Source organism: Bufo gargarizans, chromosome 1 (assembly GCF_014858855.1).
Source record: "Bufo gargarizans isolate SCDJY-AF-19 chromosome 1, ASM1485885v1, whole genome shotgun sequence".
Classification (NCBI taxonomy): Eukaryota; Metazoa; Chordata; class Amphibia; order Anura; family Bufonidae; genus Bufo; species Bufo gargarizans.
In genome coordinates, this window is record NC_058080.1 from 12,267,066 (window position 1) to 12,290,142 (window position 23,077).

General features: G+C 46.0%; 1 protein-coding gene across 2 annotated transcripts; it reads right to left on the reverse strand.

Annotated features, from left to right (window-relative positions):
- Positions 1-718: 718 nt before the first annotated feature.
- Positions 719-20,806, reverse strand: WBP11 (WW domain binding protein 11). 2 transcript variants are annotated; one of them, XM_044294841.1, is made up of 12 exons: positions 20,685-20,806; positions 19,665-19,770; positions 18,081-18,112; positions 17,854-17,947; positions 17,288-17,484; positions 12,247-12,380; positions 11,966-12,162; positions 3,282-3,476; positions 3,059-3,163; positions 2,082-2,378; positions 1,807-1,980; positions 719-1,378 (listed from the first exon to the last, which is right to left on the reverse strand). In XM_044294841.1, exons 2-12 carry the CDS (start codon positions 19,726-19,728, stop codon positions 954-956), a joined length of 1,914 nt encoding a protein of 637 aa, XP_044150776.1. In that variant the 5' UTR covers positions 19,729-19,770; positions 20,685-20,806; the 3' UTR covers positions 719-953. The 2 variants fall into 2 exon arrangements, with proteins under 2 accessions (XP_044150776.1, XP_044151437.1); XM_044295502.1 differs by lacking the exon at positions 20,685-20,806 and adding an exon at positions 20,552-20,670.
- Between the last annotated feature and the right edge of the window lie 2,271 nt (positions 20,807-23,077).

The window sequence follows — 23,077 nt, forward strand, 5'->3', positions numbered from 1 at the left end:
GCGCAGAAATCTCGCCCGTGTGAAAGGGGCCTTACTCTTCGCCTTTTTCAGTGATTGATGCAGGACTAAGTGTTTCCAATTTACTGAAGTTTTTAACCAGTTTGATTAGTGAAGCATCAATCCAATCATCTCTAATGGCAGCATTATAAGAATCACATCACACAGGGGGACGCTGGCGGCTTTTATCATTTTGTCTTTTCCATATGTCCTCCTAGGTGCTGCTTCGGACAGGCTCTGGTTGGAATCAGTCTCCTTCCCCCTCTGGCAGCTGACTGCAAACTCCCTGAACACCAGGGGGAGCCATACTACGTAAGGAAATTATCACCAGGTGGAGCCATACTATGTAAGTAACTGAACACCAGGGGGCGCCATACTATGTAAGCAACTGAACACCAGGGGGCGCCAAACCATTTAAAAAAATGTCAGAAATCTGCATTGACGCTTGAAAATTGCAAATATTGGTAACTTCTCATGATCTACACAATGAATACCATATCTAATGGCAGGACAGGGATCACCCTTCATAAGCCTACAGCACGTGAATCTGGATTAAAGCTTCTGCAGGAACAGGTCTTGCGCCCGGCTGGCAGAGAACGCTGGACACCCTGGAGAGAAGTCAGAATCCGGTTATCACTGCTGCTTCTTATCCATTCTGCACAGCGCAGCGCTTGCTCATCCCTGCAGGTCTCGTAGAGTCTGAGGCGTACACAGCGCCGCATCATTTATATCACACGTTTAATAACAAGACGATAAAAATATAAAGCAAACGGTCGACATAATGGACCTAAACTGATCTGGATAGAACATAGGATCGGACTACGATGCCGTGTAATCCTAACACAAGGGCTTCAAGCTCTACAGAGCGCCTGGTGATGTGTGCGGGCACAGATGGCGAGACTGGCAACTGTGTAGAGGAGACGGCCACAAGACAAGAGTACATGTCACGCTCCGCTCTATAGCAGCCCTTCCATCTCTTTCATAAACGCCTCATACATATCGTCCTTAGTCTGCACAGGCATCGGGTTTCCAGCCTTGGGGCCCACTTTCACTGGCGGCCGGACCACTTCCTCTTCTTGCTTCTTGGCTGGAGCAGAAGCTGTGGTGCCTTTATTTTCTCTGCGCACTCGAAGGGCGGTCGGTACAAACCGTGTCACTTCAGCCTTAGGATTGGTGATCTGGGGTTTGGCACTGATTGTGGCGGTGGCTTTCTTCTCAATGGTGGCGCCTCCGTCGTCCGACTTGGGTCTTTGTATCAAGCTGGGGGGAGCACTCAGCACGCCAGGGTTTGCCAATGTTGGAGGGTACAGGCCTGGAGGGGCAGTGCCAGGAGGAGGAACCAGGGGAGGACGCATCATGGGTCGAGGAGGAGGCGGCATGCCTGCACGATCAAGAACATAAGGGATGAAGATGGTTAATAAGAGAAATAAAAAGTCTCCCGCATGCATCGTCTTCAAGTACGTCACAATGGAGTTAATTGGGAGTTCAGTGCACCAGTGTGACACTACCAGAATGCAGGATGCAGTCACTGCTGGGGTGTCGTCACAGTGTACAGCAGATGTTTGTGGCTATACTGTTTACATCCATTGTAATTCTGACATATCACCAGTTCCTGTGGGGATCCATGCAGTAACACTTAGCCCACTATAATATATTATGGGACCACCACCCATGACAACTTCTAGCGCATCTCATATAGAAATTTCTTGGGCGACTGAACTACACCTTAGAAGAATTCAAGTAAAACAAGGCCAACAAACCCTTTAAGGGTATAGACAAAACTATAACCAAGCCGAACAGGACATTTACCTGGGGGTGCAGGTGGGGGAAGGCGTGGAGGGGGTCCACGGGGTGGGGGCCCTGGTGGCAGGCCAGGAGGAGGACCTGGAGGTGGGCCCGGAGGACGGCCAGGAGGAGGCCCTGGAGGTAACAAGCGTGGTGGAGGACCACGGAGGCCTGGGGGTCTTAAGAATGGGGGTGCTCCTGTAATAGATACAAAATGTTAAGGTCAAACAGTGAAGACTCATTTTTTCATCTTGTCCTGAGGACAGCAGTGTATCACTGTCATGTCTGACGTCACCCACCTGGAGGTGGCCCTGGTGGCATTCCTGTTGGGGGTCCTGGTGGTCGAAGAGGTGGAACTGGAGGTGGACCTAGAGGTGGTGGCCCCGTCATGATGGATGGCAGCATCTGCAGGGGTGGTGGTGGGACCGTGACAGGTGGAGGTACAGTGATTGGTGCAGAGGAGCCACTCTCAGCGGATTCGGTTTTAGACTCCTCGTTCTTCTGCTCGTCCTCAGAGCCGGAGTCGTCCTCAGATGAGGAAGAGGAGGAATATTCTTCAGCTTCATGTTCTTCCTCTTCTTCTCTGACCTCTTGACCTGCATATTTAAGATAGATTACCAGAAAAGTGAGTTTATCGGTCATCAGATGTGTCTAGAGCAGCAGACAGGGAGCTACAGAGGTGAAGCAACCATTTTTACCCCGGGTAGAGCTGCCGTTCAGAAGTGACAATAACATAACAGAGAGGGCGACTCAATGGCTTTATAAACAGAGGGTGTCTCGCCTTCACGAGGACACGTTCATTAAAGGGGTTGTCCGGACATACCCCCATTTTCACCCAAGCAGCCCCCCTGACTTGAGCATCGGAGCAGTTCATGCTCCGATGCTCTCCTTTGCCCTGCGCTGAATCACGCAGGGCAAAGGCATTTTTGGGGGTTTCGGTGACATAGTGGGCTATCCTTAGGGCTGCCAGGTGGAGGCTTCCGCCCAGCAGCGAGCCCGGTGAGGTCACCGGCAGTGATGGTCAGGTTTTAGCGCTGCCCTAGCCTGTAAACCGGTTAGGGCAAGGCTAAAGCCCGCCCATCAGAGCCGGTGATGTCACCGAACACACCGCCAGGCGGAAGCTTCCACCCGGCAGTGTGTTATTGTAAACAAAAGAGCCCGTGCCCTGCGCGATCCAGAGCAGGGCTAGGGAGAGCATCGGAGCATGAAATGCTAACTTCTAGCGGGCTGCCGGGGTGAAATTATGGGTCATGATAAAAGACGAGGAGGAACCTACCTGCCATACGCAACATCATGGCTTGAAGGGGAGTCAGATCCTTGACGTGTTTCTTCTTTTTCTTGCGAGCCTTTTCTGGAGCGTCAGCAAACCGCACGTTGTGACCTGTGGAGATGGAAGACGACTGACACATTACATTATAGCAGCAACACACGAGATTTAAAGGGTTAAATCATAAAATACAGACCCAGAAAAGAAATAACTGGATCACTCGGCGACTCACCTGCCACCTTCTTGTCCCCGCTGCTTTTCTTTACATCTTCCCGCTGAGTATACTCGCCGCTGTCGCTCTCTTCGCCGTCTGACTGATCGCTATCACTGTCCTCGTCACTGCTGCCCTCATCATCCTTATCCTGCTCCATCTCGGGGTAGTCATCATCCTCACTTGAACTGGAGGCGTCATGGTGACTTTTCAGCCCTGACGATCACAGAGGACAATTACATATACAGACAGGCGCTACATGGATCCGTGAGGGCGTCTATTAACCACTTAAGGACCACAGGTTTATACCCCCCTAGTGACCAGGCCCTTTTTTACAAATCGGCACTCCACAACTTTAGCGGTTTATTGCTCGGTCATGCAACTTACCACCCAAATTAATTTTACCTCCTTTTCTTCTCACTAATAGAGCTTTCATTTGGTGGTATTTCATTGCCGCTGACATTTTTACTTTTTTTGTTATTAATCGAAATTTAACGATTTTTTTTGCAAAAAAATGACATTTTTCACTTTCAGCTGTAAAATTTTGCAAAAAAAAACGACATCCATATATACATTTTTCGCCAAATTTATTGTTCTACATGTCTTTGATAAAAAAAAATGTTTGGGCAAAAAAAAAAAAATGGTTTGGGTAAAAGTTATAGCATTTACAAACTATGGTACAAAAATGTGAATTTCCGCTTTTTGAAACAGCTCTGACTTTCTGAGCACCTGTCATGATTCCTGAGGTTCTACAATGCCCAAACAGTAGAAAACCCCCACAAATGACCCCATTTCGGAAAGTAGACACCCTAAGGTATTCACTGATGGGCATAGTGAGTTCATAGAACTTTTTATTTTTTGTCACAAGTTAGCGGAAAATGATGATGATTTTATTTTTTTTATTTTTTCTTACAAAGTCTCATATTCCACTAACTTGCGACAAAAAATAAAAAATTCTAAAAACTTGCCATGCCCCTCACGGAATACCTTGGGGTGTCTTCTTTCCAAAATGGGGTTACTTGTGGGGTAGTTATACTGCCCTGGCAATTTAGGGGCCCAAATGTGTGAGAAGAACTTTGCAATCAAAATGTGTAAAAAATGACCGGTGAAATCCAAAAGGTGCACTTTGGAATATGTGCCCCTTTGCCCACCTTGGCAGCAAAAAAGTGTGACACATCTGGTATCGCCGTACTCAGGAGAAGTTGGGGAATGTGTTTTGGGGTGTCATTTTACATATACCCATGCTGGGTGAGAAAAATATCTTGGTCAAATGCCAACTTTGTATAAAAAAATGGGAAAAGTTGTCTTTTGCCAAGATATTTCTCTCACCCAGCATGGGTATATGTAAAATGACACCCCAAAACACATTCCCCAACTTCTCCTGAGTACGGCGATACCAGATGTGTCACACTTTTTTGCTGCCAAGGTGGGCAAAGGGGCACATATTCCAAAGGGCACCTTTCAGATTTTGCAGGCCATTTTTTACACATTTTGATTGCAAGGTACTTCTCACACATTTGGGCCCCTAAATTGCCAGGGCAGTATAACTACGCCACAAGTGACCCCATTTTGGAAAGAAGACACCCCAAGGTATTCCGTGAGGGGCACGGCGAGTTCCTAGAATTTTTTATTTTTTGTCACAAGTTAGCGGAAAATGATGATTTTTATTTTTTTCTCTTTTTTCCTTACAAAGTCTCATATTCCACTAACTTGCGACAAAAAATAAAAAATTCTAGGAACTCGCCATGCCCCTCACGGAATACCTTGGGGTGTCTTCTTTCCAAAATGGGGTCACTTGTGGCGTAGTTATACTGCCCTGGCAATTTAGGGGCCCAAATGTGTAAGAAGTACCTTGCAATCAAAATGTGTAAAAAATGGCCTGCGAAATCCGAAAGGTGCACTTTGGAATGTGTGCCCCTTTGCCCACCTTGGCTGCAAAAAAGTGTCACACATCTGGTATCGCCGTACTCAGGAGAAGTTGGGCAATGTGTTTTGGGGGGTCATTTTACATATACCCATGCTGGGTGAGAGAAATATCTTGGCAAAAGACAACTTTTCCAATTTTTTTATACAAAGTTGGCATTTGACCAAGATATTTTTCTCACCCAGCATGGGTATATGTAAAATGACACCCCAAAACACATTGCCCAACTTCTCCTGAGTACGGCGATACCACATGTGTGACACTTTTTTGCAGCCTAGATGCGCAAAGGGGCCCAAATTCCTTTTAGGAGGGCATTTTTAGACATTTGGATCCCAGACTTCTTCTCACACTTTCGGGCCCCTAAAAAGCCAGGGCAGTATAAATACCCCACATGTGACCCCACTTTGGAAAGAAGACACCCCAAGGTATTCAATGAGGGGCCTGGCGAGTTCCTAGAATTTTTTTTTTTTTTGCATAAGTTAGCGGATATTGATTTTTTTTTTGTTTTTTTCTCACAAAGTCTCACTTTCCGCTAACTTAGGACAAAAATTTCAATCTTTCATGGGCTCAATATGCCCCTCACGGAATACCTTGGGGTGTCTTCTTTCCGAAATGGGGTCACATGTGGGGTATTTATACTGCCCTGGCTTTTTAGGGGCCCTAAAGCGTGAGAAGAAGTCTGGAATATAAATGTCTAAAAATGTTTACGCATTTGGATTCCGTGAGGGGTATGGTGAGTTCATGTGAGATTTTATTTTTTGACACAAGTTAGTGGAATATGAGACTTAGTAAGAAAAAACAAAAACAAAAACAAACAAAAAATTTCCGCTAACTTGTGCCAAAAAAAAAAGTCTGAATGGAGCCTTACCAGGGGGGGGGTGATCAATGACAGGGGGGGGATCAATGACAGGGGGGTGATCACCCATATAGACTCCCTGATCACCCCCCTCTGTAAGGCTCCATTCAGACATCCGCATGATTTTTTACGGATCCATGGATACATGTATCGGATCCACAGAACGCATGCGGACGTCTGAATGGAGCCTTACAGGGGGGTTATCAATGACAGGGGTGATCAGAGTAATCAGGGTGATCACTCCCCTGTCACTGATCACCCCCCCTGTAAGGCTCCATTCAGACATCCGCATGATTTTTTACGGATCCATGGATACATGGATCGGATCCACAAAACGCATGCGGACGTCTGAATGGAGCCTTACAGGGGGGTTATCAATGACAGGGGGTGATCAGGGTAATCACCCCCCTGTCACTGATCACCCCCCCTGTAAGGCTCCATTCAGACATCCGCATGATTTTTTACGGATCCATGGATCGGATCCACAAAACGCATGCTGACGTCTGAATGGAGCCTTACAGGGGGGTTATCAATGACAGGGGGTGATCAGGGTAATCACCCCCCTGTCACTGATCACCCCCCCTGTAAGGCTCCATTCAGACATCCGCATGATTTTTTACGGATCCATGGATCGGATCCACAAAACGCATGCGGACGTCTGAATGGAGCCTTACAGGGGGGTTATCAATGACAGGGGGTGATCAGGGTAATCACCCCCCTGTCACTGATCACCCCCCCTGTAAGGCTCCATTCAGACATCCGCATGATTTTTTACGGATCCATGGATACATGGATCGGATCCACAAAACGCATGCGGACGTCTGAATGGAGCCTTACAGGGGGGTTATCAATGACAGGGGGGTGATCAGGGAGTGTATATGGGTGATCACCCGCCTGTCATTGATCACCCCCTGTAAGGCTCCATTCAGACGTCCGCATGTGTTTTGCGGATCCGATCCATGTATCCATGGATCCGTAAAAATCATGCGGACGTCTGAATGGAGCCTTACAGGGGAGTGATCAATGACAGGGGGGTGATCAATGACAGGGGGTGATCAATGACAGGGGGTGATCAGGGAGTGTATATAGGTGATCACCCGCCTGTCATTGATCACCCCCCTGTAAGGCTCCATTCAGACGTCCGTATGCTTTTTGCGGATCCGATCCATGTATCCGTGGATCCGTAAAAATCATACGGACGTCTGAACGGAGCCTGACAGGGGGGTGATCAATGACAGGGGGGTGATCAGGGAGTTTATATGGGGTGATCATGGGTGATCAGGGGTTTATAAGGGGTTAATAAGTGACGGGGGGGGGGTGTGTAGTGTAGTGTAGTGTTTGGTGCGACTTTACTGACCTACCTGTGTCCTCTGGTGGTCGATCCTAACAAAAGGGACCACCAGAGGACCAGGTAGGAGGTATATTAGACGCTGTTATGAAAACAGCGTCTAATATACCTGTTAGGGGTTAAAAAATTCGGATCTCCAGCCTGCCAGCGAACGATCGCCACTGGCATGCTGGAGATCCACTCGCTTACCTTCCGTTCCTGTGAGCGCGCGCGCCTGTGTGCGCGCGTTCACAGGAAATCTCGCGTCTCGCGAGATGACGCCTATTGGCGTTAGTGTGACCTGGGAGCGCCGCAGAGATGACGCCTTTCGGCGTTAGTGTGACGGGAGGAGGTTAAAGGGGTGGTCTCGGCAGGACAATCCGGGCCCACGTGACCTCACCCTCTCTATAAGCCTGAGCAGAACGCAGCCACATGTAATACCGCACCCCCCCTGTAGAGGTCGCTGCAGGGAAAAGAGCAACTGAAAAATCCATTTAGAACGGGTGTCAGAAGCCGCATCATTAAAAAGGTGTCGACTGATGAGAAATCCCCTTTAACCCCTTAACAACCAGACCAGGTTTCATTTCTAAATAACCCGTTTTTCGCGATCTTACGCACTGGTCCCAGCTTTATAGGTTTTCCTACCAAAATCATGGTTTTTCATGATGCGATAGTTTTTGGGGTTTTGTTTTATTAGGCACAAAATGCCCAAACCTCTGTGGGTGTTTACTCCTAAAGGGCACTTCAGCAGGATCAACCCTATTAAACCACCGGTGTGGTGGTTGGACCACACGGATTACATACTTATGACGTATCCTGAGGACAGGCCATCAACAGTAAAGGAGTGGAGGGAGCTGATACAGGTCACCCGTCAGCAGGATCTACCCTACTACCTTGGTGCACTATTTTTAAAGACACTTAATACTCCCCAATGTAGCAATCAGGGGAAGAGCGGTTTCGTTTTACTCAGCAGGGTTAGCCCTGCCAGGCATTACGGCTGCTTTAATAGGGTTGCCCACTCCTTTACTTGTCCTCAGGACAGTCCATCAATATCTAATCGGCGGGGTCCTCCCCCGACCACCGCACAACCCCGTCCACCCGGTTTCATCTCCAAATGTTACATATATATATATATATATATATATATATATACACACACACACCCTACACATGTAGAGGCACTTATATTGTTTTTACATTTAGTACTAGACTACTAATTGCCTGCTCTTGACATGTGCATGTTTAGTTTTAATATTAAAATTTTACTTTTATTATTCACTTTCTAAATAATTAGCGGATGCTTATTTCTATCTAACCTGCTAAATTAAAACTATCTACTGAGACCCCTTGTGTGCTGTGATTATTTTGTTTCTATAGCTATTATTCTGGTAGCGGCACGCTTGCTCCAGTTTCTACCTATTAGTTTCACAGTGTCTACTTGCTATCACACTTATTACGGGTCTACTGTAGCCTAAAACCCTATACACTGCCCCCCGACATGTTTCGCCATTCACATGGCGTCCTCGGGGGATCGGGCAGTCTACAATGAGATTAAAGTGGCGAGGTCTATTTAATACCTCCTATTTTGTGACGCGATCGGGTACTAACTAACTACTTTGTTCCTTATTGGATTACCTTTAGTTACAGATCGCTTGATTCGTTTATTTTTCTTAGATCCTCCTTTTTGCTTGACGTACTTGTTCTCGCGATGTAATCTTAGATCCCGCGCACGTCACTACACTTGGAAACTTTTACAGGTTCCGATCGATAGTTTCTCCAAATTGTGACTGTCGACTGATCTTTCATTTTAGTATTAGCTAAGATACTTGCAACCCTCTTCTAAGGTTATTATTTATTCAGATAGATTTTTATTTTTCTTCTCTGATGTACGGAAGCTAATTCTCGCGATGTGTGCCTTATTCTCGCGCATGTTTTTGCACTTTAACTGGGAGGTTGCCGGTCTGTGATTCTGCGCATGTTCTGGCACTTATATAAATTTTCGGCTGATGTTGGTTTCTGCTTTAATACTTTTCTCCCTCTCTTTTGCGCACGTTCAGCTGATGTTTTATTATGCACTGGTAGCTTTGCTTATATTTTGGAACCTATACAGTACTTGAATTATTTTGGTTTAATGAAGATGATAATATGTAGTATATTATTTCTTAGATTTTCTCTGTTATGTATTTGTTATTTTTTATTATTACTTATCTTGTGGCTGATTACTTTAATTTTTGTCCTTTCTAGGATTAGTGACTATTATAAATTCATTATTTTTATTTATTATTTATTATCTTTTGACTAGCTATCTTTGTTTTGTTTCCTATTCAAGATTAGTGACAATTTTTTATTTATATATATTGATATTGTATTTGATGGTATTAATTCCATATTTATTCTTTATTTACCTTTTAGGTTGGACTGGATCTATTAGAGGGTAAGAAACTTTTCTTTATTTTTGGTGGTTACTTTATAGCTCGCCACTAATCTATTATTTTATTAAAGAAGGTCAGATTTTTAATTTCTTATCTTTTTGTTGATAAAGTACATTTTTCTATTAATGTTGCCACTTTTATAGGAAGGATGCATAAGTGAAACCTTCATTCAGTCCCAGGGGTGAGAGACTTTTTAGTCTATACAGTCATGTGAAAAAATTAGGACACCCTTTGAAAGCATGTGGTTTTTTGTAACATTTTTAATAAAAGGTTATTTCATCTCCGTTTCAACAATACAGAGAGATTAAAGTAATCCAACTAAACAAAGAAAACTGAAGAAAAGTCTTTTCAAGATCTTCTGTAAATGTCATTCTACAAAAATGCCTATTCTAACTGAGGAAAAAGATAGGACACCCTCACATGTATTCCCTCTTAAATTGGCTCAGATCTCACACAGGTATATCACACCAGGTGCACATAATTAGTAGATCGTTACTCTGCATGTTGAATGAGGCTTGCCCTATTTAAACCTCAGACATTTAGTTTGGTGTGCTCCTGACTGTTGAAGTGAGAGTGAGCACCATGGTGAGAGCAAAAGAGCTGTCAGAGGACTTCAGAAAAAAGATTGTAGCAGCCTATGAGTCTGGGAAGGGATTTAAAAAGATCTCAAAAGATTTTGAAATCAGCCATTCCACTGTCCGGAAGATAGTCTACAAGTGGAGGGCTTTCAAAACAACTGCCAACATGCCCAGGACTGGTCGCCCCAGCAAGTTCACCCCAAGAGCAGACCGCAAGATGCTAAAAGAGGTCTCCAAAAACCCTAAAATGTCATCTCGAGAACTACAGCAGGCTCTGGCTACTGTTGATGTAGAAGTACATGCCTCTACAATCAGAAAGAGACTGTACAAGTTTAACTTGTATGGGAGGTGTGCAAGGAGGAAACCTTTGCTTTCCAAGAGAAACATCAAGGCCAGACTGACATTTGCCAGAGATAAAGTTGACAAAGACCAGGACTTCTGGAATAATGTTCTTTGGACAGATGAGTCCAAAATTGAATTATTTGGACACAACAGCAGAGGACATGTTTGGCGTAAACCAAACACAGCATTCCAAGAAAAGAACCTCATACCAACTGTGAAGCATGGAGGTGGAAGTGTCATGGTTTGGGGCTGCTTTGCTGCAGCAGGACCTGGTCAGCTCACCATCATAGAATCCACGATGAATTCTACTGTGTATCAGAAGGTGCTTGAAGAACATGTGAGACCATCAGTTAGAAAATTAAAGCTGAAGCGGAACTGGACCATGCAACATGACAATGACCCAAAACATACTAGTAAATCAACCAAAGATTGGCTGAAAAAGAAGAAATGGAGAGTCCTGGAATGGCCAAGTCAAAGTCCAGATTTGAATCCCATTGAGATGCTGTGGGGTGACTTGAAAAGGGCTGTACGTGCAAGAAACCCCTCAAACATCTCACAGCTGAAAAAGTTCTGCATTGAGGAGTGGGGTAAAATTTCCTCAGACCGATGTCGAAGACTGGTAGATGGCTTCAAGAACCGTCTCACTGCAGTTATTTCAGCCAAAGGAGGTAACACTCGCTATTAGGGGCAAGGGTGTCCTATCTTTTTCCTCAGTTAGAATAGGCATTTTTGTAGAATGACATTTACAGAAGATCTTGAAAAGACTTTTCTTCAGTTTTCTTTGTTTAGTTGGATTACTTTAATCTCTCTGTATTGTTGAAACGGAGATGAAATAACCTTTTATTAAAAATGTTACAAAAAACCACATGCTTTCAAAGGGTGTCCTAATTTTTTCACATGACTGTATATCCAGCGGGTTTCTTCCTGCTGTAATTTTTTATCTAGATCTCCCTGTCTTGGGCCAGATTTTATTTTTGTTATCCCCCATATTTTCAAGCTATCACTTTTGCCGCTATGCTCTACTTGTATGTGTCTGGATAATGTTGTATCAGCTTTGAGATTAATATCACTAAAATGTTTAGATACTCTTCTTCGGAGTTCTTGTATGGTTTTCCCCACATATAGTTTGGGGCAACCACATTGAATGGCATACACTACCCCTGTTTTACAGTTTATATAGTGGGCAATTTTATATTTTTTGTTGTCAACTGGGTTTTCAAATTCCTTACATACTAGCTCCACTCACCTCCTTCGGGGCTGTACCTCTCCTCCTCACGTCTTTTCATTATGTTCTCCAAAGCAAACCCGACCCTGCGGCCGTACATCTGCAGGACCTGTGGTGGGGGAGGTCCTGGGGGAGGACCAGGAGGCTTCTTGCCTGGGGGTAGACGAGGAACCCCATGGCCTGGAGGGAACGGCATTGAGACACCCCGCCCGGGAGGTCTAAGGATACAGAACAGTCCGCGGTTACAGCGCGGCAGCGGAAGGAATCAGCAGAACGAGCGCTACTCACGTTAATACACTGACCCATAAGCAGACGTCTTCTTCAGGATGGAGGGGGGCTGGGCTCCGGGGAGGGGGATGTCCTGAATCAGAATATTAGACGGAGCATGGGGCAGGTCCGGCAGCGGGATGCTCTCCACCTCCACGTGCTGAGCGTTCTAAACACAGGAAACACGCAAGTTATTGATACTTCAGACATCTCTACACAGATACTGGGATCTCTGCTTGCTGTTAGTGAATGGAAACATCTGACCTAGAACTGCTTACAGAGCGGATGGGTTTGTTACAATGCATCAGTCCCAGACTATGTGCTGCTGTTCTATTGAGCTCACAGGGAAATGCCTTGACTGATACAGTTGTAACAAACCCTCAGCTGTGAGAAGTACAACAAAATTCCTCTACTCCACCATTAAGTGGATCTCATGTATCGGATTATCAGATCTTCTGGATGGACATAGAGCGGGGATTGAGTTATGAAAGCTTTTATTCCAGATTTCTGGCACAGAAAAGTCACAGAATATTCGAACAAGTCTCCATTGGTACAAAACTGTCAGAAACGTTGCTGATCTATGCTGCACTCGTCGCTTCTAAACAGCGGCTGAGGCGCGGGCAGGATCTATATGGCACAACAGTTAAAGGGGTGTTCTCATCATAGACAATGGGGGCATATCGCTAGGATATGCTCCCATTGTCTTATAGGTGAAGGTCCCGCAAAGGTGGTGGCTGGAGGACTCCGGTCCGGCCACCACCAAGCCGGCTACCCATAGAAGTGAATGGGAGCGCACCGCGCATAACTGGCCACCATTCCCATTCACTTCTATGGGCTCGACGGAAATGAATAGAGGGAGGCTGCACATGCGCAGTGCGCCCTCCTTCACTTTTGGGGCTCCGTTCTCGATATAGATACGGGTAATGGGGGCATTTCTGTCATGAGACAACCCCTTTAAGGTTACTTAAAGGGGGTTATCCAGGAAAAAAGACTGACTCTTGGGACCCCCGCTGATCAGCTGTTAGACGAGGCCTTGAGTGCTGCAGCCGCTTCCTGGGTCATGTGACATCACTGTTCACCGGTCACATGGCCTAGCTGCAGCTCATTGACTGGGGCTGAGCTTCAATACCAAGCACTGCCACTATACAACACACGGCGCTCTACGTGGTAAGCTGCATCACTCACCAGAGCTGCGGTGATCGCCACGGCAACCTGAAGCAGCTGATCGGAGGGGGCGCCGAGACTTGGACACCAGCAGATCTGATAATGGTGACCTATCCTGAGAGTAAGTCCTCATTATCATTTCCTGAATAGTCCCTTCAAGCCAGAAAACTGCCATAAAGGACCCTCTGGGATCTACACCAACTCCTTGTTGGTGCAGGGAGTAGTTTTTGGCGCACAGACTTCCCGACATATGCATAAATCATTATAAGGCATGCTTCTTACACTTGGCGTATGAAAATGGAGATTACTGCGCAGTTCTCTGCTGGATTTTCACAATTTCTGAACTGAGAGAGAAAACCGCATTCAATAAGGATGAGTGCAATTCACAGCAAATATCGCCAAATGGGTGTAAGCCACTAAAATTACATATTTTTGCCAATATTGACACATACTATTATCATATAGAACCGTATACGTATGGCTATGGTATATCTACCCAGGAATACACAACAAATAATAGACCAAACCGCGAAGAATATAAATCAATGTATTGTCACAATACATAACAATGTATACATAGAGAAGAAGGCGGCATCCACAAAGCAGGACACAAGGGCAATAATTCATAATAGAAGCCACATATAAAGTGCATCGCGCCAAAAATATAAACAATCAATTACCCATTGTGCACTAGGATGGCACCAGCCCTGATGAGCGTTTCGGCGAACCTTGGTCTAGGGTGGCGTCATCACCAGAGGGCACACATTAAATACCCAAATTGGCCAATCACAAAATACCACGTGCGTATAAACAGAGAAAGGGAATGATCGAGTAACGTCATTATGACGCGACATCTCGTGTGATGTGAACATCGAGTCACATGATCACACGAAAACCATGATGGCAGGAGTGCCTGAACATTAGTGGCAAGGGAACTTGACTGACTGGCGGGTGTTTTTTGTGATGTAAAGTGATAAAAAAAAAGTTGTTTTTGGCACATTTTGTATTTTCTTTTTTTACGGTGTTCACCAGACGGGTTGGATCATCTACTATTTTTATACAGCAGGTTGTTACGGACACAGCGATGCCTAATATTTGTGCATTTTTTTTTTTTTAGTTTACACAATAAAAGCATTTAAAAAAAAATCATGTTTTTGTGTTTCCATTTTCTGAAAGCCATTGTTTTTATTTTTTGGACGATTGTCTTAAGTAGGGTCTCATTTTTTGCAGGGTTTGATTGGTACCATTATGGGGCACATATCACTTTTTGATTGCTTGGTATTGCACTTTTTGTGATTTAGGTGATAAAAAAAATTGATTTTATGGCACATTTTTTATTTAATTTTTTATGGTGTTCACCAGATGGGTTGGATCACTTGCTATTTTTATAGAGCAGGTTGTTACGGACATGACTATACCCAATATGTGCATTTTTTTTTTTACTTTATTTTATTCAATTCAATAAAAGCATGTTTGAAAAAAATATATTTAATTTTGTGTCTCAGTTTTCTGAAAGTCCTATTTTTATATATTTTTTTGGACGAGTGGCTTATGTAGGGGCTCACTTGGGATACACTGCTAATTTGGGATACATATGACTTTTTGGATCACTTTTCATACCATTTTTGGGGAAGTGCGGTGGGCAAAATTGCAATTCCATCATAGTTTTTTTTTTATGGTTTTCACCATGTGGTAAAAGTAACATGATCCTTTTATAGATCAGGTCCTTACAGACGCAGAGATACCAAACATGTTTTATTTTTTACATTTTTAACCAATTATGTGTGGATATAGGAAGTTTTTTTTGTAACTTTTTTGGACCCAGACCCACTTGGTTCTTGAAGATCCAGTGGGTCCGATGGCGTACAATACACTATAAAGTGTACTGCAGTGTATTGAACTCACACTAAGCCTGATCAGGCTTAGATATACCACAGCAAGCCGGATGCCTGTGAAGGCGTCCAGTTGCCATGGTAACCATCAGGACGCTGCCACAGTGGGTGTTGTGTGTGGGGGGCATTAATCCTTCAAGCATCAGGCTGCTGCCAGGGTAGAGCAGCGGCCTGATGGTTAGCCCCTTCCAGACAGCGGTCCCTAAGGACCGCGGCATGGAAGGAGTTAAACGGCCGACATCGGTGCCAGCACCGATGACGGCCGTTTCGAGCAGAGTGTTAGCTGGACATTACAGCTAACACTGCCCGCTGCCACTCTGCCATCCTAAAAGGGGGAAGGGGTGCTGCACGCTCTGCATCTTGAAAGGGGGGGGGGGGGGCGGGGGGCGGGGGTGTCAGGCTGCAGGGAAACTTGTGTGTAGCGCTGTGTCCTGATTGGACGCCGTGCATGCCCAGTGTGCACTGGTGACACACACACGGACACAGCGCAGTGACCGTACACTTTCATTATATAGGATAAGTACATAATACATAGAAAAATAATGACAGAAAATATGAAATGAATAAATCAGATGCTTCTAGGTATAATTACATAACACTAACCCCACAATAAATGCATGTGCAATATGTGAATGATGTGAATGTATGAATTGAAAAGCTATAACTTTACAACTGTGCATACGTGATAATACCAAAACGTGATCAATCAGATGTGATCAGATCTATTGCAACTGGACAGCTCTTGTGGGCGCGCAGAATATGTTCCACTGATGATATATTTGATGAACGGGCGAGAGAACAGAAGCAACGTTTTACCAATAGGGGATACAGCAAACAGTCCATCAAGAGGGCATATAAAGGGCGAAGTCGTGTACCCGCTTCGATTTGCTTTGTTCCAGGAAAGAAAAATCTGAGGATGATGAAGTAAGGTTCATCACAAACTATCATTCCAGATGGCATGAGATGAGAGCCGGCCTGGAGAAGTTTGGGCCGGTCTTGTTAACTGATCCGGTTGTTGCACGCCATGTTGCCTCGGGTCCTTCATTGGCGGCAAGAAGATCTAAGAACCTTAAGGACCATTTGGTAAAGAGCTTTTACATGAAACGGATCCCTCCGATCTTTCCTGGGATCGGGAAGCCTAGGTGGGGGTTCATACCCTGTGGAGAATGTATATCCTGCACCAATATGGTGCGGGCAACAGAATTCTCAGATATCACTGGTGAGAAGATGTTTCGAATTACCCATCGATTGACATGGGCTCCAGTACAGCGGTCATATATTATGCGACATGCCTATGTCCGAAAACACATGTGGGCCTTACCACAAGAGAGCTAAAGATTAGCGTACAGGAGCATCCGATTTATTCATTTCATATTTTCTGTCATTATTTTCCATGTAATATTCACTTATTTAATAAACTGACTAATCCTCATCGCTCTATAATCTGTAGTTATCACGTATGTGCAGTTACTATGTGAGCGCGCGCCAATCCATCCCTGCTTTGTATCCAATGTATAGTATTCTTTATCAGGGGGACGTGTCGGAACCGCGCACGCATAATGTGCTTGGTGCCGCCGGCACTCCTGCCATCATAGTTTTCGTGTGATCATGTGACTCGATGTTCACATCACGCGAGATGTCGCGTCATACACGCAGGTGTTATTCATTCACGTGGTATTTTGTGATTGGCCAATTGGGGTATTTAATATGCGCCATCCCATGATCAGGGATGGCGTCATCCTGGAGGAAGTGCACAATGAGTAATTGTTTAAATTTTGGGCGCGATGCACTTTATATGTGGCTTCTATTATGAATGATTGCCCTTGTGCCCTCCTTTGTGGATGCCGCCTTCTTCTCTATGTATACACTGTTGTTATGTATTGTGACAATACATTGATTTATATTATATGCGGTCTGGTCTATTATTTGTTGTCAAATCACAGCAAGCAGAGATCTTGAAAACAGCAAGTTGGTCACAAAACCCTATTAGGATTAAAGACTGGAGAGAATTCGCACCGACCTTCACAGCATCGAAATACTGGCTGAGCTGCGACCGCTTGTGCTCGTAATCCAGTTCAATTTTGCGCAATTCTTTGTACGTTTCAGGGTTCTCCTTCTCGTACAGACGCAGAATGCGCTCAAACGTCTCCCGCAGCTTCTTCCTTTTGTCTTTGAGAACTTTTTCGTTGAGCTGCGGCTGCTGCACGGGGTTAAATTCTGCAGAGAGGAGGAGGATCCGTCAGTAAGGGGGTCCGGAAGACAATATCCTTTATTGACGATGCTCCCCAGTAAATATCCCAGAGTTGTCAGTCTTAACTGTACACCTGTGATTCTACTCATGAACCAGCAGGCTCTGGATCCCTCAGATATCGAGTTGTCATGCAGCACATAGTAATTCCAGGTACCAGAGAGTGGCTGAAAAATGCGGCAAAATCTACATGTGTTAAATACAGACTGTTCGGAGGATTGGGACTCGTGCATCAGTCACTGACAGGTCATGGCCTCATGGTATTTTCTGCTGCATCACGTTTTGGTGACGGACTAGTCACATGGCATACCGCTGAGGGGTTTATTTTTCAGACTCACCCATCTCATCCAGCTTCTCCATGTCCCGGATGATTTGCTTCGGATCCTTCATTTTCAGCACCGCGGCTCTCACCATCATCCTCTGCTTCTTGTTCTACAATGGAAACAGGCAAAGCTCTATAACCAAGAAAGACAGCGCCGTCCACACAGCGCCTCACATCGTCCACAGTCACCGCTCTCATCAATCAGGACTGCCAGAGGCCGAGTCACAGGTAACAAATTCTAACCTTTTTCAGTTCCCGCTTCCTCGCCTCCTTTCCTGTAGAGGGCAGAACAGAGCAGAGTCATTACAGATACACCAGCCTTATTACATCCTGTATTATACTCCAGAGCTGCACTCACTATTCTGCTGGTGCAGTCACTGTGTACATTACATTACTTATCCTGTACTGATCCTGAGTTACATCCTGTATTATACTCCAGAGCTGCACTCACTATTCTGCTGGTGCAGTCACTGTGTACATTACATTACTTATCCTGTACTGATCCTGAGTTACATCCTGTATTATACTCCAGAGCTGCACCCACTATTCTGCTGGTGCAGTCACTGTGTACATACATTACTTATCCTGTACTGATCCTGAGTTACATCCTGTATTATACTCCAGAGCTGCACTCACTATTCTGCTGGTGCAGTCACTGTGTACATACATTACTTATCCTGTATTGATCCTGAGTTACATCCTGTATTATACTCCAGAGCTGCACTCACTATTCTGCTGGTGCAGTCACTGTGTACATTACATTACATTACTTATTCTGTACTGATCCTGAGTTACATCCTGTATTATACTCCAGAGCTGCACTCGCTATTCTGCTGGTGCAGTCACTCTGTACATACATTACTTATCCTGTACTGTTCCTGAGTTACATCCTGTATTACACTCCAGAGCTGCACTCACTATTCTGCTGGTGCAGTCACTGTGTACATACATTACTTATCCTGTACTGATCCGGAGTTACATCCTGTATTATACTCCAGAGCTGCACTCACTATATTCTGCTGGTGCAGTCACTGTGCACATACATTACTTATCCTGTACTGATCCGGAGTTACATCCTGTATTATACTCCAGAGCTGCACTCACTATATTCTGCTGGTGCAGTCACTGTGTACATACATTACTTATCCTGTACTGATCCTGAGTTACATCCTGTATTATACTCCAGAGCTGCACTCACTATTCTGCTGGTGCAGTCAGTGTGTACATACATTACTTATCCTGTACATATCCCGAGTTACAACCTGTATTATACTCCAGAGCTGCACTCACTATTCTGCTGGTACAGTCACTGTGTACATACATTACTTATCCTGTACTGATCCTGAGTTACATCCTGTATTATACTCCAGAGCTGCACTCACTATTCTGCTGGTACAGTCACTGTGTACATACATTACTTATCCTGTACTGATCCTGAGTTACATCCTGTATTATACTCCAGAGCTGCACTCACTATTCTGCTGGTGCAGTCACGGTGTACATACATTACATATCCCGTACTGATCCTGAGTTACATCCTGTATTATAATCCAGAGCTGCACTCACTATTCTGCTGGTGCAGTCACTGTGTACATACATTACTTATCCTGTACATATCCCGAGTTACATCCTGTATTATACTCCAGAGCTGCAAGCAGCAGAATAATGAGTGCAGCTCTGGAGTATAAAGCAGACAAACTGGATAATTATGGGAGAAGTAAAGGGAATTATTGTTTCAGTCCTCCAGTGTGAAATAGCTGATAACAGGGGGTAGTAGTGCGCAGGTAACAGGAAGCGGCTGCGCTGCGCACCGTATATCTCACTTACTTGCTTGATCTGTGGGGTTCATGAACTTCCCGCTCTTGGTGGAGGACGTCGACCTGCGCCCCATCTTGCTGCAGTTTTTCGTTCACCCCCCACTGAGAAATAAGATCTGATGAAAAGAGAGGGAAGTGATCGGTCAATAACCAGTAGATGTCACGGGGTCGTCATACGATGAGTATGGGGGTCCTGACTGATGCACTCCTACACGCTGATCCCTCACAGGAGATAAGCAGTGCCCACAGCGGATCATTCCCCTCTCCCAAATAAATGGTGGAGCTGATGGGCTCGGGGGGGGGAATCGGGGTGAGAACTGCCACGGGCCGCATGTCCATGGAGGGGGGGGGGGTTTGCATGTACCATCGGGAGACCCCTGTATACTCAGAACAGGGAGAAGCTACAAGGGCGGGGGACCCCCAAAGAGCGCTGCCCGGAGACTCGTCCCCCCATTAATGGTATCACCCTGCACAATACGGAGCAGGTAATCAGCCGTCATCACCGGGGGGCGCCGCAATGAACCTGTTCATTCACATCAACGGCTGACCATGCAATACATAGAGAGATCAGCCATTCAAGATCTCTGCTTGCTGACAGCAAATTGAAACAATCCTGTTTACACTGAGGCAGCACTGCTCCCAGCTGAGGGTTCGTTACAGTTGTATCCAGTGTGAGCAGCCCAGCAGCACGAATGTCTCTACTTTGTGTTACAGTGTATCAGTCTAAATCCAGGCTGTTCAACTCACAGAGGATTGTGCAGACAGGATACAACTGTAGCAAACCCTCAGCTGTGAGAAGGATAAAGTCTGCACGGGACTTCGGCCTCTGAATGCAAGTATGGTCGATTGAATTCACTGACAGGCAGCAGAGATCTTGAAATGGCCTTTGATAATCACCATAATGATGAATGAGTTGAACTGCCATTATCACAGCCGCAGCCTGGGGTATTCTGCAGCAGGAGCCCTGCCGTCCATGTGCCCGGGCGAGGATCGCACAGAGCCCCCTGCACATAACCCGCCACCTCCTCACCTCCGCGGCTAATCCACCATTCACTTCCCCGCTCTCTGCACCATCAGCCCCGAAGCAGACACCTCTCAACTTCCGCTTCCGTGTCCAGGCAACGAACACATCTACTTCCGGGGTAAGAAGAAGAAACAGACCACGTGTGGCGTGAATAGATCATTTCCTGTCACTAGAGGCCCAAGTGACTTCTGAACGCAGCGACGGCCATTTTCTTATCGATCAAGTTTAATTATTATACAGGCGCAGACGAAAACAACATGACTCCTGGAACCCGGGACTTTTCCTAGTGGTTAGGATCAGTATCATTATTATTATAATTCTTATTACTATTAGTATTATTATCATTACTACTACTACAATTTATTTCATAAGTAATTATGTTTGTGCCCCCCCCCCCCCCCCCCCACACCAGAAGGGCAGAGGAAGTGGCAACAGTAATGATGGGCGATTTTTTGGCAATATATTGGCCACAGTCATAAACATAAGCAGTATAGAAAGTTGGAACCTTCTATACTGCTGGTATGGTCCGTGGTAGCGGAATCCATAACGGAATTCTTAGATAACCCGAATAGAGATGAGCGAACCTCTGTTTTAAGTTCGGCGTCTAAAGTTCGGGTTTGGATTAGCAGAGAATCCCGATCTGGAACCGGATATGGATTCCGACTTCCGTTGTGGTCCGTGGTAGCGGAATCAATAATCGGCCATTATTGATTCCGCTACCACGGACCACAACGGAAGTCGGAATCCATATCCGGTTCCAGATCGGGATTCTCCGCTAATCCAAACCCGAACTTTAGACGCCGAACTTAAAACAGAGGTTCGCTCATCTCTAAACCCGAACCTTGTACGCCGAACTTGAAACACAAGTTCGCTCATCCCTAGTCACGATACGTCCTGATTTATCCAGCTCATTAGCCTCGACAGACTCTGGGATCCCGCAGATCCTAACGTTATTCCGCCTGTGTCTGTCCTCCAGGTCCTGCAGCTTGGCTGTAAGTTTAGCTATATCATCCTCCATGGCCTCGTGGGCATCGATAAGGGTGTTATGGGATGCAGCAAACTCGGCCATTTTGACCTCCAAGTGGGACGTGTCATGGAACCATGAACCAGACGTACAACAAGAGATAAGTGGAAATAAGAAGGCTTTATTGAAAATAAAGCTGTAAGGCAAAAGTCCAAGCGGATGGCTAAACCGAAGCAGGGTCTTGCGAAGCCAGAAGTCGGGAACCAGAAGGGTAGTCAGACGAAGCCAGGATCAGGAACCAGCAGGGTAGTCAGACGAGGCCTGGATCAGGAACCAGCAGGGTAGTCAGACGAAGCCAGGATCAGGAACCAGAAGGGTAGTCAGACGAAGCCAGGATCAGGAACCAGAAGCAGCAGCAGTCTTAGAAGCATGTGAACACAGGAGGACCAAGCAGGGAACTGAAGCCACAGACCTCCTATATATATGAGCTAGGCATCCAGCTCCTCCCAGTGGGAAGGAGAAGCCACAGGGTGGGAGGCTACAAGAAACCCAGAAACCAAGATGGCCGCCAGCACATGTCAAACGAAGGAGGACAGCAAGAAGGTAAGACCATGACAGTACCTCCCCCTCAAGGGCCCCTCCTCCACGGAGTAAAGAACGGTTTCTGAGGGAAGCGTGCGTGGAAGGCTCGGAGCAAGGCAGGAGCATGGACATCTGCGGAGGGAACCCAGGAACGCTCCTCTGGACCATAACCACGCCAATGGACCAAAAACTGCACCCGACCGCGGACCAGGCTTGAGTCCAGGATATTGCTCACCTCATACTCCTCACGATTGCCCACTTGGACCGGACGAGGCCGAGGAACCGAGGAAGTGAAACGATTACACACCAGTGGCTTCAACAGGGAGACATGAAACACGTTGGAGATCCGCATGCCAGGAGGAAGCGCGAGGGCATAGGCTACCGGGTTTACCCTGTGAAGCACTCGGAAGGGACCAACAAAGCGAGGCGCCAGCTTGGGAGTGGGCACTCGAAGGTTGAGGTTGCGGGTGGACAACCATACGCGGTCTCCGACCTGGTAGGAAGGAGCGGGCGCTCGTCTGCGATCAGCCTGCAGTCTCTGGCGCTGCACAGAGACCTCAAGGGACCTCTGGATCTGGACCCAAGAAGCACGTAGGACGGAAAGGTGATCCTCCACAGCCGGAAAATCCTGGGGAGAGAATACCTCCGGTAACACGGCAGGTTGAAACCCATAATTGGCCATGAAGGGAGACGTCCCAGAGGAAGAGTTCACCGCCGTGTTCCTGGCAAACTCAGCCCAAGGCAGGAGGTCAACCCAATTGTCTTGGTGATCGGAGACATAGCAACGAAGGAATTGCTCCAAGGCCTGATTGGATCGTTCTGCGGCCCCATTGGACTGAGGGTGGTAGGCCGA